Raw genomic sequence first — 17,769 nt, 5'->3', positions numbered from 1 at the left:
AGTGATTCACAAAATACTACAGGCACTCTTGGACCCCAAATAAAATTGGGTTAGTGATAAATACAGTCAAGAGTAATACAGTTGCCACAGCTGCACCTCGAAATACTGGCAGAGTACACGATCTTTTTAATTTTACACATCTCTGCCTCGGGGTGGGCGGTGCCAAAGATACTTATCCAACACTGGCTATTGCTCCTCTTTCCAGAATATGTCGGAATATATTCTCTGTAACACCAAGGCAAGTTCCGGTGGGTGAGGACACGTCACTCGTTCGACTGAGGGAAAGGGCCTGTGCAAACCTTGTCTAATATTGCCTGTTTGTTTTTTTTAAATTGTTTTTTCTTATACATTAGGCGGCAAAACCATGTCGAACTCAGTTATATCGGTTATTTCTCGGTTTCTAGAGGAGTACACCACCACGACGCCTAACAAGCTGAAAGTGGTGGATGCATATTTGCTGTACATCTTGTTAACAGGAGCGCTGCAGTTCCTCTACTGTCTGCTCGTTGGCACTTTCCCCTTCAATAGCTTTTTGTCGGGCTTTATCGCATGTGTGGGCTCTTTCATTCTGGGAGGTAAATCCTTGTTCATTTAAGTGTTATGACTTGTCCACATATACAAAACTTCAGGTTGTGGGTATCAATTAGTCTCTGGACTTCTGATAGTAAACGTGTGTGCAGACCATTGACTGTATATACGAGCAATGGTGCAGACACAAGTTAGCCAAGCAAGCTAATAACCCCATGACTCGAGTTGTAGTCACTGTATGTTAAAGTAATAATATTATAAACCTTTCTGAGTATGAAAGTGTTCTGTTACTCAGTTTTTGACTTAAAATGGACAACCGAGGCATTCTCATACAGAACCACTGCAATAAATGATTGGATTAAGGTTTTACTATTTAAATGTGTTAAAACATTTTTAGAAAGATGCTGATTTGAACATTTAATCGGCGCTTTTATTGAGCTATGTTAAGTTATACTGAGAGGTGTTCAGTCACATAGAGTACAATTTAAAAGTACCACAAGCTATAGCCACTGATTTACCAACAACTTGACAAGAGTTTTAGTAAACAAAGTAAAATTTTACTTATATAGTCAAATCACATGTTTGCCACTTGGGGCTTCTATATTGTAATTTGTGGGTTTAAGGTGTGCACAACTAATACAAATTCATTGGTGTCTGTTGTTTTTCTTAGTGTGTCTGCGTATCCAGATCAACCCACAGAACAAAGGAGAGTTCCTGTCTGTCTCCCCAGAGAGAGCCTTCGCTGACTTTCTGTTCGCTCACACTGTCCTCCATCTGGTTGTGATGAACTTCATTGGTTGAGACAGACATGCTTCGAGCTCATGGTGTACAGGTGTATATTTCACATTTGTTATTTTAGGAGTTGGGTTCTTAAAATGACAGTTTTGTTCAAACCTGTTGTCACAGTCTAGTTCTAACAGCGATGGATGTATTTACACTTACTTAATAACTGTTGTTTTAACACCTTCAGCATCCAGTAATCCATAAATTTAGATTTTTAATTTCTTTTCCAGTTGTATACTTCATACTGACTTTATGTATATGGAGCTTAAACCTACCTCCTTGTTTGACTGATATTATGTTAATTAAGGGTGTTTTCACACCTGAGAGTCAGAAACAAGGTTCATGTTTTTGTTAAATTGTATACATTTGTTCCGGGTAGTTTTTGTTTCACATTGCACTTTTGTGAGTGCACTAAAGAACCTTGCATGACATACTTATGTCCTGTCGTCATCACCTACATGGGCTGCATCTCCCTATAATTGACATGTTTGGTTTGATCGAGTCTGATGTCGAAATGTTGTCCATGAGTAGCCTTTTCCGTCTGAAAAAGAAAATGAAAGAACAGTTTCATTTTGTTGCCACTATAGTGTTGTTATTGCATTGCCACCAGCAGCACCAACTTCAAGCACAGTACTTGAAACAAATTCTGATTCACCATATGAACGCCATAGTGCAAAAAATACCCATCCCATGGTGCTCCCGCAGCTCATACTTAAATCTCTTCCAGTTGTATTCTTCTTCTGGTGTTTGGATGACTATGCTGTCTCAAATTCCTGTAATCAGTCCAAACGTCCAAACCATCCCAATAAGTGCTTTCACACTAGAAAGGAACTGAACCATGGTTCAGTTTGATCTGGACTGAAACCACCTCTCTTGGTTGGGTCAAATTCTAGTCCTGTGGTCTGAGGCACTGTCATATCTGATATTTTGAATAAAACACCACTGAAAAATCTGAAGATTCAGACCAGACTAGACAGCACAGAGTTTGCAACCTCTGCCAAAGTCAACTCGGTTTCATCATAATGCTGAGAAAGTGAGATTCCCATGATAGTTTGACCCTCAAACCGGTGAAGATGTTACATTTCTGCAAGTTCTGCTTGTTTAACAGCTGTTTGATAAACTGCTCATACAGCCTCTGTTACTGGCTGATTGTTAGACTACGAAGTGATCTCTGTCTCTGCTCTAGTCTGTGTGCATGTGTGTGAGAGAAGCACAGTCCCTTTCTCTAAACTGAGACTCGTGAGGTTATGCCAGGTGATGGTTAAGGGAAGCATGCGGTGTACCACTTGTTAGGTTCTGACAGTAGAAACCTGGTTATAATGTAAGTTTGTTTTCTATTGAAGTTAAATGTTTTCTATTAAAATAGTGGGATCACAATAGAACAAAGGCAGCACTCCATTATTTTAAACTCAACTAAGCTTGACTACAGCATGCCATAGCCTATAGAGACTTGGTTGTCATGCCGTACACTTGAACAATTTGTATATATTTCACCAATCATAGCTCATCTCAACATTTAATATATAGCATTATTTCGCTACATTATTATCAGAAAAATATTGTATTTTTTTAAATGGTTAGAACAAATTCAGCCTGATTGTTTGGGAGATGCCAGGCTGCTCGCTGGATTGCCTTAATCCAAAAATTGAGGCGTTTTGGATCATTTAACAGGAAAGTGTAATGCAACCTTTTAATATATTGAGCCTTTCCCAGATTCATTTGTACAGCCTGGAGCAGTACAGAAATTTCCCATATAATAAGTTTTACATCCGACTGGATGTGGTGGTGTTGTTTTCTCATAGATGCCTGCTATAGTCTCTACACCTGGAACTGTCTGGGTGCAAGGTATTATGGGATACCGGAATAGGGCGAATGGTGAATAATCTTTAAAATATTCCTGTATCCAAATTATGATACAGATTACCATTAAAATCTAATCAATTGTTCTGTGGCCCATACCCTACTTCTCCAAAAGGTTTCATTAAAATCCCTTCATTATTTGTTGTGTTATGCTGTTAAGAAACAAATCAACACACACTGGCAAGAACATAATCTGTGCCTTTGGCAGATGTTATCACTTAGGTGTAAAAGTCCCCTAAAAGTACAGTCAGCATTTTTAAATATGAGAAAGTCAATCCTGCAATATGGATGTGCATATAGTGTAGTTCTCTCACTAAACAAGAAAGGGGTTTTTATACAGATGCAGGTATATGCTTTATCGTATTGGTTTCTCCTTGTAAAAGAAGTATACCCCTGTTCGTTCAGACCACGTAGTGCTTTTGTTTCCATAAAAAATGGTAGTGATGGGTCCGGCAACACCGATGCATCACCACATGCGTTGAGCTCGTAGAGCAAAACCCCATGTCGGTGCGCGTATCGCTTTAAGAAAGTCACGTGACCGATACAGGAACTGTTTCGAACTGACAAACTGTGTTTATAAGGAAGCGCATATGTCAACGGGATGCATCTGCCAAAACAAATCTCTGCCACAGCTGATGCCATCCAGGAGGTGCAGAGATACCTGGCAGAGGGCAATATTGCCAGGTCCCAGGATCCTATGAGATACTGGGACAACCAAAAGGCAATCTATCCAAACCTCTTCCGACTTGCCTTACAATTTCTCTGCACTCCAGCCTCATCTGTGCTGTGTGAGCAGGTGTTTTCTACAGCTGGAGAAGTTGTATCAAAAAAGCGTAACAGACTCAATTTCAAAACGTTTATCTAAAAATATCAAGGAAATTTTAAATTTAAATGAAGATATGAAATAATACAATATAAAATACAATGACTTAAATTATATTATTGTATATACTCGGTCATCAAATCAGCGTCAGTTGAGTCTGTCAACTAGGTTACCTGTAGGGATTTTTAAGGTCCAGCAGGTGTCAGTATTCAGTGACACAGTATCGACACAGTATCAATACAGTTTGGCAATGTGTCGAAACGCTTCATGACACCTCATCTACCCATCACTAGAAAATGGTGTTAGGATGTAATTTTTAAACTTGGGTGCAGATTGGAAAGCCATACTGTATTCTCTTTTTTTCTACTTTCATAACCTCAGTGTCACTAACCTTACCACCTTTTGTGTTTTTGCTCAAGGATCCCCACAAGAGAAGTCATCACAACTCCCCTTCAAGAAATGATGCCATGTCTACATTTGTACCATCCAGGCATCTTGTGACCTATGATGCAGTATCATTTTCTTGCTGATAATTGTTGATTTTTGGTCCTTCTTTGTGTAAAATTTGTGAAGCATTCCCTTTTTGCACTGAGGCAAAGAAATAAAAACATCTGAAATGATCTTGTGAATTCTGAAGCAGCTCCGAAATGTTCTTGCCAGTTTGTTATAAGAAAATTCTTGATTTCACTAAGACAGTTTCAGGCAGGTTTATATTTAAACATCACAGTCTCCCCGCCAGAGTTTAAGTCAATCACGAGCCAGTGTCACAGTAGTAAGACAGTGCTGTACAGGTGTCCTCTCGTTATTGTGCTGACTTGAATTTTGAAGCTACATTGTTGAATGCATCATCAGGGACCACCTGCAATGCCTTTGTGGACCGCCAGAGGGCCCCGGACCACGGGTTGAAAACCTCTGAATAATTAGGTCCTTTACCCAAAGTGGCAATCCCACTTTAAAAATTCTACAAGTAAAAGTCTTCCATTCAAAACAATACGTAAATATAATCAGTGACACTGAATTAAATTTAAATGTAAAAATACTCACTATTCAATAAAAAGGACCGTGTACTATTCCATAATGATTGATCACTGGTTTTATTTACATGCAAGTCACATTTTAATGTTGTAATTAGTCCAAGTGGAGCTGATTCTAGATATTTTTTACACTGCGTTAATGATTTTTAATCTTAACCTGCAAAGTTACTAAAGCTGTCAAATGTAGTGTAGTAAAAAGTACAATGTTTCCTTCTTAATGCAGTGCAATAGCATTTTAAGTACCATAGAAATGTACTCAAAGTACAACTACAGTAAATGTGCTTTCCACCCTTCCCCACAGTACATTGTACTGGAAGAGAAACGATGCCATTAACTATATGTATTAGCCTACTGGGCAAAGTACTGGTATTGCTGTCAAACCACTAAGCAATGAATATAATAATCCTAATAATGAAAACAGATTAAAAGGCACGACCGCTGTAGGAAAGATTGCATACATTACAAATATGATATTTCAGAGTCAAACTAGGACAAAGTGGGGAATGATGGCAAAACATTTCCCCATATTTTAATTAGACTTACAGTATGTGCACTGAAAGACTGAGGGAAAGTTGTGACTGTCTAGATGATGTTGCTTAGTTTGATGCAGCAATTCAGAAAAACATTAATTCTATTTCAAGCCACTGTTTTCCATAAAACTAAAAGGAATGTCAGGATATTGGGATATGTCATGGAACTTGAGTGGCTGGAAATATTCCTTTTGTTAAGTTTCGTTTCTGCCAAAACTATCACAGGAGAAGTTCAGTTTCAGTTCTGAGATCTGCCCACCTTTTTACAGGAAATGGAAGACCATACATGGCTTTGTAGTTCAAGGAAAAACCAAGAGATTTGAGGGACGTCCTCGACACCCTTCACGGACCAAACTGAAAAGCTGGTGAAAACTGTTTGTTAAATCAGTTACTGAAAGAGCTGGAAGTACAACAAATGAAGACTGGACCAAATCCAAAGTTTTCAGGCATTAAAATCAAACAGTTTTATTGTAGCCTGCCAAATGAATTCTCTGCATCCATGGAATGAAAGCATTGCAAATAAATCCTCTGTGGATGTTGAAGAACAAGACATAAGTAAATGTGTGACTTTACTAAAATATACCTTCAGCTCTTCAATTAATGTGCTTTGTTCTCACTCTTTAAAAGCTTTCATGAAAACAACACCAGGAATACTGTACACCTTTAGGTCATGGAAGTGATCCAGTTTGTAAACAAATTCACAGACAAATCATTTGAATTTAACATCACCACTGCAGTGAGTGAATTTGGCTACAAGTTTGCAGAAAGTATCCCCCACAGTTAAAATACAACTGGCACCTATATAGTTAATATTTGGAACATCCCGATCCTGCTTATGGTCACATGACCTAGGGGATGTTGGCATTGCAAAACTTGTGTTTAGACAAGAGAGAGAAATTACTTGCTAAACTGAAACATGCCACAGCTCCTCATACTCACCCTCAACCTGTTATCATGGATCCCAGGTAAAAACTCTAACTACTGATGTTATATGGTTACCAAAGTTGTTAAATAAGCCTGTAGTGGTTTTTCCCTGCAGATTATTTATGGAAAAAAAGAGTCCTAGGGAGTGTCTATTCTGCTGCCACTATCTTTATTATTGCGCCTTTGGCTAGTGCTGGTGCTACAATGTAATATTTCTTATGCTTCACTTCCTATTTTATTACAGTATTCATCAATTGTTGGAGACAAACTACAAAGGTTGCTAAAGTTGCCATTTGCCATCTGCAGGAGCTCTATCAGGCTTTTTTTTTTTGGTACTTTTTTGGTTTTGGTACTTTGCCCCTTGGCAAGAATATGTTTGTTTATTTTGTGAAATCCTCAAAATCCTGTTATATTTGTCCCCTCAAATGTGTAATATAGAGGGATAATCCAATTCTGAAATAAGATGTATGGAGAGGGATGCTAATGTGTTTTGTTACAGAGGAAAATGAAGCCATAAATGAGATACAAGTATTGCTTAAGGCCACTTTCCACCATTACTCAGTCAGAGATAAGAAATGTCCATTGTGAGTAGCTGTTCTGTTCTGACTGCAGCATAACTGAAAGTTTTAGTTCAAACTAGTGTTCAACATTCATTCATCTCCACTTTCCATCAGTCTTCCTGTGTAGGGTAACTACTGTGGAAGAGTTTGCGGTCCTGGAGGGTCGATCTCTCACGGTCCCCTGTCATTATGAGCCACAGTATGCCAGCTATGTGAAATACTGGTGTTCGGGAAGGATGAGAAGCTTCTGCAGCATCTTAGCCCAAACAGATGCCACCCTGGTTGAAGACAAAGTGAGCATTTTGGACGACCCTGTCCAGCTGGTGTTCACAGTGACTATGAATGACCTAAAGGTGGAAGACTCTGGGTGGTACATGTGTGGTGTGGAGATAGAAGGCATATGGCATGCTGATGACATCGCTTACACTTACATCAAAGTCATTCATGGTGAGAAATGGAGTGATTTTGAACAAATAATCCTTTATTGCTCTGTAATGGGCAAAAATGCATGCATTTCAAATGCTTAAATTACAAATGCAAGTTCTCAGTATATATTGAATTTTTCCCTTGCAGGTATGTCAATAGTGAACAGCCAACTGACTGGGGAAGAAGGGAGTAGTGTCACAGCTGAATGCCTCTATAGTGAGAGATACAGGTATTTTATTTTCTAGTTATAACAACTGTTTCACTTTTAAAAGAAGACCATGCTAAATCCTTGCTTTTAAATTAACATTAAAACATCACTAACCTGAAAAAAGGTTAGTAGTCTGAATTCTTCAGTTTTAGTCAAACGTTTTAATGAATAGTCAACCTTCACTGACTAATCTGTGGCTGCTTTCCAACAGAGAAAAAAAGAAGAAGTGGTGTCGGAGCGGTGACTGGAGCTCCTGTCTGCAGACAGATTCTGAAGGGAACTACGAAGACACTTCAGTGGCCATCAGTGATGACAGAACTGGGAAGTTCACTGTAACTTTAAAGAAGCTGCAGATGAGAGATACTGGCTGGTACTTGTGTTCTACAGAACAGGCTCGGGAAGCGGTGCATGTGCTGGTCACACCCCAACCCACAACTAGTAGGTTGAGAAATAGTTGTTAAGGCTACTCTACCTGATTTCTTGTCATCCATTAGAGGGTCTAGTGAGACTCAAAACAAACTGCTAAGCCTCTCCAAACTGCTCTTTGCCCCTCTCATCACACCCTGTTTCCTAGCGACCTCATAAACTCAAAATGCAGCCTCCAGGCAAGTGTTAGCTGGCTAACAAATTAATATGGCAATCTAGAAGAACACTGGTTACTGCTAATGCCATATAAAGCACTAACATTACACAAAGCTCAAATTACTAGAAAGTTAAAGTCATATTAATTCAACACAAAGGTAAACTCATGGGCATGCTAGGTCGCTAATGTTGCTAAAACAAACACATTAGCTTTAGACTCTAATGCATCCAAAGGGAAGAATGCCTTGTCTAAATCAAATTTAAGGCCTTTTGCTGCTTTTAACACTCAAGCCAAAGCCAAATGTTGACCCTGGTTTTGTTCTTTCTCTCTGTGCAAAAGAACACCATGGATGGTTGTGCAAAAATAGTTAACTTCACTTATCAAAGTGTAATATCTTAGTTACTTCCCCTTTAAATTTAAAATATATGTATTCCAATTTTTCTTGTCAATTTTTTTGGCAATCAGAGGAGATTTAGACAGTCTAGGTGAGCTGTTCCTATTTGATTCACTGTTGAAACTGAACTAGGCAAGGTTTTTATTTACAGCAGTATTGATTTTTTTTAGCACTTGAGGGCAGTGGAACAAGAAAACACAACACTGACATGTAGGTGAAATGGCAAAAGTTTTAGCAAACAGCCTATTTACACATCCACTGGGCAATATTAGCACTCCATTAAAAGTGTGTTTCTGGCCTCTGGTGAATATAAATATTCACTTTCCTTTTACATTTGTTTTGGTTTCTACAAACTCCAGGGGAAAAATATCCAGTTCATAAACTTATAAATGCTATACTGTGTTCACCAGCTATCCAACTTTGTGTATCTGCTGTTTAGAGCTGACAGATAGTTTACAGTGGGTTTTATGAGAGCCTTCTCTCTGAAAAAAGCCTACTGCTGTGGCTGGAAATAAGGTTCATGAAACCAGTGAGAGTAAATCAGAACAGTAATGTTGCAAGCTGGAAAACCAAAACAATGAGAATACGGACACTAAAATGCTCAACAGAACTGTGGGGAGCTGCTTGGTTGATATACTCTATCTCTGAGTTTGAGCGACCACTTTCACATCATGCATAGGTATTTGACTTATTGTTAAAATAGAAATGTAGATTAGTGCAATTTTAAAAACTATTCTAAACCGTGAGCCTCACAAAGCTGGTCCCAATCTCACAAGCTCAGTTTTCACTGTGAGATTTCAGTTATCATGAGGATGAAACAAATTAGTGTCCTATGAGTCGTTTAGATGGTGATCTGACTTGAGATTTAAAACTTAAATGTCACTGACAACTATTTAAACCAGGCACTGCAGATATGAAAAGAAGCACAATGGTCTGACTGTGTGGTCTTTCAACATGACAAGCTCCTGAAATGAGAGGGAGCCAAGTGCAGCTTTAAAGATCAATATGTATTTGTGACAGATGGCTGGGGCTCTTAGGTCTCCAGGTGTAGAAGGTATTGATTATCAAATCACTTATCAAGAATACTGATGTTATCAACGCTGCTGCTGCTACTCATAGCAGTACATTGTTTACATCATTTTTTTGTTCTGTGTATATCTTTATCTTCAGCAGCGCCGTCTGTAACATCCCCATTTACATCAGGTCAGGCTGTTGCACACCTGGCTCCACCCAAACCCATCATTAAACAGAACGTGGACAGCCATAGGTAAGAGTGAAGCACTGTCCTGTCACTTTTTAACCTGAACTTAAACATTGATGCCTTTCATACCATTAACCATCATGACCTCTGTCATAATCATACCACTGTTGTTGAGGTATATCCATTTGTTAGTGTGAGCCTGAGCTGGACTACCTCTCCAGACCACTGTGTGCTTGTGTTTGTGCTTCAGGCACATCTTGATGTCTTTGACTGTGTGCTCTATAATGCTCCTTGTTGGCTCGGCCATATGGGCAAGAAAAATGTGGAACGTGCACAGTAAGTATTACATCTGGGCAGAACCATGCCACTAACCTCTTTTATAAGTCTGTGAAATACTGTAAATGCATTACATATGTCTGAGTAAAATGACCCCCACAATATATCTCTAGGGCCGTATCCTGTGCAAAGACACGACAAGGAGGCGAGAGCACCGCTCAGTGTAAGCCTCCCATTAATTAAAACGTCTGTCACTATTCTATTACACACTAGCCCATTTAAAAAAAAAAAACACCATTATCAAGGATATGTTTTACTCATTATAGCATTGATTTTTCTTTCTGTGTCCCATAGGAGCAGTCAGTGGATGTAGGTGACCTACAAAATGTTGCTGGCATTTTCCGTAACAAGGATTACCACAATGTACATATTTACTGAGCTTAGTTGGGGCCTTAATCAATGCAATGTTTGTTGTTACTCTTTGTAACTGAATGTAATTTTTGTGTTAGTTCACTGCATAGAACACATGCTCTCTTGCTAGTGTTTTTTTGTCTATTACATACCATACCAAATTTACAGACATTCATGATGTTTTCTGCTTGCTACTTCCCATATGCAACTACTGTAGTTTAACCTGGATATCTTGCAACAGAGTAATTCTGCCGTGAGACATTTTTGAAAGATATAATCATGCAGTCTTCTGTTTCATTTAGTCAAAAGTATAACACTGATACAATATCACCTGATTGATACAACCCTGACTGATGTAGTCTGATTCCAGTATGATTCTGTGTAATTAAATTGTATTTCTTTTTGACCAACAAAATAAATATACTGTAGTATTTATTGTTTCTCCAGCAGATTTGTATTTTTGCAGAGAAATGAAATGGTAATGCTTTATTTTACAAATAAGTCATTTTCTGATCATTTTCTATGAATTTTCATGGAAAGCACTTATTAATTTGGTAGGTTACTATTTAAAGGGGAATTATGCAAATGATTGTTGGAGTTACTTGCAACAACTGATTGTTGTTGATTACAACATGACATATTATGACCTTTTTAGTTAATATGGCAAAGTTGCTAGCTAATGACAAATTGAGGAGATGTGGAGCAACATTAACATTCAGTCAATTCATTTTTTGTTCCCCTGGACAAATGCAAGTCCAATATTTTATCTACATCTAGTTCTGTTTGGATCTCCACCAGCTCATGAGGGAAACACCAGGATCTCTGCTGTAGCTGCCAAATACTAGGCTACGTCGATGTCTAGCGTGAGCATGGGAACTTTGCACAGAGTTGAGGGAAATATAAGGGAAATAGTAAAGTTTGATAAAGAGATTTTCAGAGGAATTTCCTGGAAACAATTGGTTCATTTTAATAAAAAATTTCTGAAAATGTTATTCTGCAGAATATGAAAACTACACATGATTAAAACATTTTAGAAATTGTGTATGGTCTTCTGGGAGTGTCCATGCCATGACATGACATTACATCTAAAGTTGCAGCTCTGTTCAGAAGTTCACATATCTGTGGTATGTAATGAATTGTATTTTAATCATATCAACAGTTAACACCAATAATGCTGATCAAGAAACAATATACTCTTCAGGCATAATAACCACAGTGGTCATGTTCCCTGACCATCTAAACAACAGTTTGTCGCATATACCTGCTGCAAAGAAATCAGCCCAGTGTGACTGAATAATAAGTGAATTGTGGCAAATCTTGATTGCATAGAAAGCCCAGGAAACTGACATGAGTACATTTTCAATTTGGAGTTTATTTAATAACAAGAGATGTATCTATTGTATTTGACAGAAAACTTGGATCCAAATTTAGTTGATATGAACAGTGTTATTAGGAATATTTATTTTATTTAAGTAGTAAGCAAATGAAAACAGAATTTATTAGGTGTTCACAAATTAACCTTGAAAGAAACAGTTCTACTTTTCATTAGTGAACTGTCTGTTCTTATACTGAACCTCAAACGATGTGTGAAAGTTGTAAATTGAACAGGCTAATGTATTAAGCCTGATGGCTTATGAGACAGGGAGGACCCCAATGGCAGGACATAAGACAGCTGGTATGAACAAGACTTTTAATGAGGATTTACTGTGGAAAGCAGGAGACTTGGGAAAGCTGGGTTCAGGGCATAGGAGTGGCGACAGGCTGGGAGCTCAGGAGAGGGAGGAGGCAGCGTAGAGCTGACAGTGGAGGACCAGGGAGTGCAGAGCTGGAGAGTACGAAACCGGGAGTGGAGAGTGCAGAGCCAGGGCACAGCGAGCTGGAAAGTGCAGAGAAACAAAAACACACAAGAGTTGTCCAGAACAACAGGTACAAAAACTTGAGCAGTGGAAAAAATAGCAACAGCTGGTACATAGCACAGGTATCAAATGAACTGGCAGTGAGGAGATGCCAGAGCTTTGGTTAAATGCAGTGGAGCCAATTGCTTGCACCTGTGCCAGCAAGCATGCCCTGCCGATTGCCCCAATTGTCAGGTCAGGGAGGGGTGCGAATACCGGCTAAGGACCTAACAGATGACCCACCGGGCCAGTAAGGATGAGCCCGATGGAAGTCGTGGACCAAGCCGGAATCCAAAATGAAGGAGCGGGGAACCCAGAAAGGCTTCTTGGGACTGTACAGCGGCATACGTTCAGGAGGTACCAAACAGTGAAGCCAGGACCACCCTCCATATCCAGGGCGGGAGGTGGGGGTGCCACCAGAGGGCACAAGGGTACTGACTGACATGGGCTTGAGCTGGGATATGTGGAAAGTGGGATGGGTGCAGTGAGACCTGGGAAGGCGCAACCGGACCACAGAGGGGTTGATCACATGGTCATTGACAAAGGACCCCAAGAACTGAGGCATCAACTTGCAGGAGGCCGCCTTTGGGGCAATGTGCTTAAATGAGAGCCAGACCCATTGCCCTGGATTGTAGGTAGGAGCGGGGCGACACTGGCGGTCAGCTATGCAATGGTTCCGCTTCACTGTGCGGCACAGGGCGACCCTGGTTAGACGACGGGATATGCTGTCTTATGTGCTGAGGGGGGTTTGGGCAGAGTGATGAATTGGGCTGCCTTAGAGAATCTGGCAGTCAGGATGGCAGTGTTGCCATGTGAAGGGGGAAGACCAGTTACAAAGACCAAGGCGATATGGGACCAGGGCCTACTGGAGACGGGTAGTGGTCAAAGCACTCCTGCTGGTGGTTGAAGGTTTGACTTCGCCTGGGAGTAGGTAGGGCAGGCTGAGATGAACTCCCTGGTGTTGGCGTCTAGCAATGGCCACCAGAAGTGCTGTTTGGCCAGGGCTATGGCACGGCACGGCACGCTCCCAGGTGGCTGGCAAATTGTGAGGTGTGGACCCACTGCAGCACTTGAGACCTGGGCTCATCTGGGATGAACAGACTAAACTGATGGTAGAAATTTGCGAAGCTGAGAAAGCGTTGTACCTCTTTCTCGGTGTTCAGTTTTGGCCACTCGGTTACGGCTCGGACTTTCTCGAGATTTGCTCGAATCTGCCCCTTCCCCATTATGTATCCCAAGAAGGTGACCAAGGGTGCGTGGAACTCACATTTCTCACCTTTCATGAAAAGCCGATTCTCGAGAAGTCTCTGAAGAACTTGGCCAACTTGTTGTGAGTGTTTACTAACATTCAGGAGAACACCAGAATATCATCCAAGTAGACAAACAAAACAATTTAGATAATCCCTGAGAACATCATTTAACACCGCCAGATGCCAGAGCTCTGTTTAAATCTAGGGGAGCCGATTGCTTGCACTCGTGCCGGCGAGCACCCTAATTTGTCAGGTTGGGAAGGGGAGTGAATATCAGCCGAGGACCTAACATAATGAACTGGCCTAGTAATAACTGTCTCACCTTCAAATGAGGTTTGGAGAAATAAGGTTTTTAATGATTCTGTGTTCCACTGCGGTGTTAAGTAGGCTTAGAATCATTACAACCATGTCCACCTCTTAGACTGAATGTGGCTGTAATGTTTTTCTTGTGGCTGTGAATTATGGTTTTCAGTGAGCATACTATTGATATTACAGCAAAGTAAAGTAGTTCTTGCTTTTCAAGACCCTTCATCACGTTGGGTCAGCGCTGCTGCTACTGGCAGAGGCTACTCAGGAAACATAAAGGTCACCGGTCTTTATTTGATGCTGGGCTGCACTCAGAAAAAGTGACGTTGCTTTCACCTTTCACTCTGACCACTCTGAATTACTATTCTGCATTTAGTAGCTTATTGTTGATGACACCAACAAAATCAACAGTATATATATATGTATATATATATATATATATGTGTACATACGTACATACACCGATCAGGCATAACATTATGACCACTGAGAGGTGAAGTGAATAACACTATCTGTTAAAGTGGCACCTGTCAGTGTGTGGGGTATATTAGGCAGCAAGTGAACATTCAGTCCTCAAAGTTGATGTGTCGGAAACAGGAAAAACAGCCATGCATACGGATCTGAGTGACTTTGACAAGGGCCAAACTGTGATGGTGAGATGACTGGGTCAGAGCATCTCCCACACTGCAGGTCTTGGTGGGTGTTCTTGGTCTGTAGTACCTACCAACAGTGTGCCAACCAATTGCTACATTGACTCTAATGTAAACAGTATTAGGTAGGTGGTCATAATGTTATGCCTGATCAGTGATATACATATACTGTATCTCTATATATTTCAACTTTATTTGTGGGCAAACCTCACCATATTTCTACCTATTTCACAGAGCTGATTATACAATTGTTACCTCAGAGCGTAAGATACACTCAGTTGGCAGTTTTTTAGGTACACCAAGCTCAAATATATGCAGTCTAATATATCCTGCAATAATTCCTACCTTCATAAGATTTATAGGGTTTACTGAAGGACTGTTGTATTAGGTTGTATTATTTTAAGCTAGGTGCCAACTGAATGGCTATCTGATTTCTGCTCCTAATGTATGGACAGAAATAGGAATAAAAGACCTCATGTTTCTGCTCCATGCAGTCACATTAAATACTGTAGTCTGTAAAGATTTAAATTTGAGAATCTGATATCAAAAATACTGTGAATGACTGGTAAATTATAAATGACTCCTTTGCTAACTGTACCTCTTCTTACTTTAGTCCCATTTTAGTATTGTTAACTGTTTTGTTTAATTCGTAACCTGATTTGGGTCATCTGCTACTTTTTATATAGCAGTCCAACCTTAACAGGACTTACCTGGGTAGATAAAAGTTAAATTAGAGGAACATGGTAGATACATTATATCACTGGTCATTCTAAATGATCAAGCTTATTTCTTTAATTTTATTAAATTCAAATAAAGGTTTTGCTGTGTTTAAAACATTTATGACTATAATTATTTACATTGCCCATTTGGAAGTATTTTCATTTAGAATGGTGGTGAGTTTTTTTTTTACTTTTCTATCCTCATGAATAATCAATTACTTGGCCATTTATAGAGTGATCACCAGTTTTATTGCAAACTAAACCTGAAAGAACAAAATATTCTTCTTTAGAAAACCAGAGTGCACAGTGATTTGGTGGTGTAGTGTATATTTGCAGTATTACCAATGCTTTTAAATATTTTTTTAAAACTGAAATTTTTATGAAATTATTTTATTCTGTTCTGTAGCCCATACTGGTCTAGCTGAGGTCAACCCTTGTCTTGATGCTGCAGTGACTCAGTTGTTAATCACAATGCATTTCAAGTTAAATCAGTGTGGCCACTAGATGGAGGTCAACCCTGTCTGATACACTGTCCTTTATGTTATGTATAGCTGGTGTGTGTGCTTGGGTTTTTCATGCAGAAAAATGCTTCATTTTTCTTGACCAGACACTACAAACATTCTTTTTAAAAAGGTAAAGAAAAGCAGGAGGTTGATGCCAGTCTCCACACGGCTCTATACACTGAAATGCAGGTTTTTTGTGTATTTTTTTCCATTCAATGTGAAAACATTCCAAACCTTTCTGATGCCTAGATGCATTACATTTCTGTAACACCTTGAGTTTTGCCAGTCAATACATTTGTACCCACCTTGTGTGCAGCTTCTGCAGATAATAAGGCATCAGTAGAAACCATGGAGGGCCATGCTGAAGCACAAGTGACTCTGACAACTGCTATGAAGGCCATGCACTGCACGAGCATACATGCACCCTATTAAACATGGCACTATTGTTATTCAGCCAGACCCTAGTGGGCAGGGGGATTAGAATGCTGCTTAATGAGGATAAAAATAACAATATTAATGACCACAAGAAACTTGAAAGCTAAAGGTGTTGCTGTTTTGTGCATCATTTAGACTGTGCACACATTGATATAAAGCCTTTACAGTGGTACTATTTACACGTAGGTAATTCTTAAGACAACTTAATTCTTAGTATAATAAGCATACATTTATACTGTTTCAACGGAGGTTCAGTTACTCTATCACAGGTCTACTGTAAAAAGTATATGGGGTCTTGTCCCATTGTCCCTTATAAAGCTGTTTATTTTTTTTTTAACTTTTTTGTGTACTCACTTTAAGGTAATTATTTATTGTCTGAGGAAGGAGACCTTACAAGGCAAAAGGAGGTATACTTTTCTTCATCGTCTCTATAAAGGTAGATTAAAAACAACACAAAAACAAAACAGTGCCTATTGTAGCTGCCAGATCTTTTTCGACCACAAGATTTAGTATGACTTAACCTAGTGCCCCTCATCCACTGAGAGAGCAAGATGAGGCTGGAAATCTGGGGCACAGGCTGGTCCTGCTGTGGTGCTGCAGCTCCCCTGTGAACATCATGGTTAAAGGTGCATTATCAGGCATGACTTTGGCAATATTTCCTGTTCTTCTACACAGTTACAAACTTAACCTTCACTGACTTTAATATGATAAGAAAACCAGTTACTTATCATTAACTAAGAAAATAAATGGATGTTTTTGAAAAATTGTTTCATAGTGGGGGCCAACATGTATTATAGTTTGGTTAACTTTGTTTGTCACCAAGAACCCAGTGAAAAAAAATGGGGGGCCCTGGAGACAGAGATAAGCAGCTTTATAAGGGATGAATAATAGGGACAGACCATATAAACTGCTAACACAGAGGGGTATTCACTGTATGGGAATTATTTACTGAGTAAGGTAATCTTTGCTGTCATGGTTATAATAGCAAGCACCTTGTTAAGGTTCAAGAACAACCATGGTAATGCAAACACACAATTAATTAACAGCGGTCTCCCACTTTAAAGTTGGATGTTTTGTTGACACATCCATCCATCACCTAACTTGCTCCTGTCATAATTACCATGTCCAGCAGAAAGCTTTGTCACAAAAACATAAACATATGTCATTTTGGGGCACTTGCTGAAATGACTATGTTGTCATTCTTCCCATGCACAGTTTCCTTCTGTCCTGCTTTGCACCATCTTCCTGTTTCTTACTTTGTTATTGTTGAAAGGATAAAGCTGAGGATTCTAGAATGATTGTGTTTAATTTTTTTAAAGATTTAAGTGACAAAATAACTGACAAACACACAAAGTGTGTCCTTTTTCTTAGCATACATTAATGAAACTGTTTTGGCTCACCAAAGAAAGAAATCAACTGTCAGTGGGAGGGGCCTAAGATGGATCCCTGAGAAACACCAAAATAGAGTGC

At 39.5% G+C, this 17,769-nt stretch overlaps 2 protein-coding genes across 3 annotated transcripts; both read left to right on the top strand.

The window, feature by feature from the left end:
- The first annotated feature begins 198 nt into the window (after positions 1 to 198).
- dad1 (defender against cell death 1) lies at positions 199 to 4,623 on the top strand. Its single transcript, XM_020604556.1, has 3 exons — positions 199 to 575; positions 1,199 to 1,360; positions 4,414 to 4,623. The coding sequence occupies exons 1-2, from the start codon at positions 365 to 367 to the stop codon at positions 1,327 to 1,329; spliced, it is 342 nt and encodes a 113-aa protein (XP_020460212.1). The 5' UTR covers positions 199 to 364; the 3' UTR covers positions 1,330 to 1,360; positions 4,414 to 4,623.
- A 1,772-nt stretch (positions 4,624 to 6,395) lies between these two features.
- pigr (polymeric immunoglobulin receptor) lies at positions 6,396 to 10,974 on the top strand. Of its 2 annotated transcripts, none has more exons than XM_020604554.1 (8): positions 6,396 to 6,523; positions 7,157 to 7,489; positions 7,616 to 7,697; positions 7,888 to 8,114; positions 9,827 to 9,920; positions 10,105 to 10,190; positions 10,304 to 10,353; positions 10,485 to 10,974. In XM_020604554.1, the coding sequence occupies exons 1-8, from the start codon at positions 6,475 to 6,477 to the stop codon at positions 10,566 to 10,568; spliced, it is 1,005 nt and encodes a 334-aa protein (XP_020460210.1). In that variant the 5' UTR covers positions 6,396 to 6,474; the 3' UTR covers positions 10,569 to 10,974. The 2 variants fall into 2 exon arrangements, with proteins under 2 accessions (XP_020460210.1, XP_020460209.1); XM_020604553.1 differs by having other exon boundaries at positions 6,397 to 6,523; positions 9,824 to 9,920.
- Positions 10,975 to 17,769: the final 6,795 nt, after the last annotated feature.

The sequence above is a fragment of the Monopterus albus genome, unplaced genomic scaffold (assembly GCF_001952655.1).
Source record: "Monopterus albus unplaced genomic scaffold, M_albus_1.0 scaffold66.1, whole genome shotgun sequence".
In the NCBI taxonomy this organism is placed as follows: domain Eukaryota; kingdom Metazoa; phylum Chordata; class Actinopteri; order Synbranchiformes; family Synbranchidae; genus Monopterus; species Monopterus albus.
The sequence above is the reverse complement of the archived record's forward strand: the minus strand, read 5'-3'. Positions and strand labels throughout refer to the sequence as shown.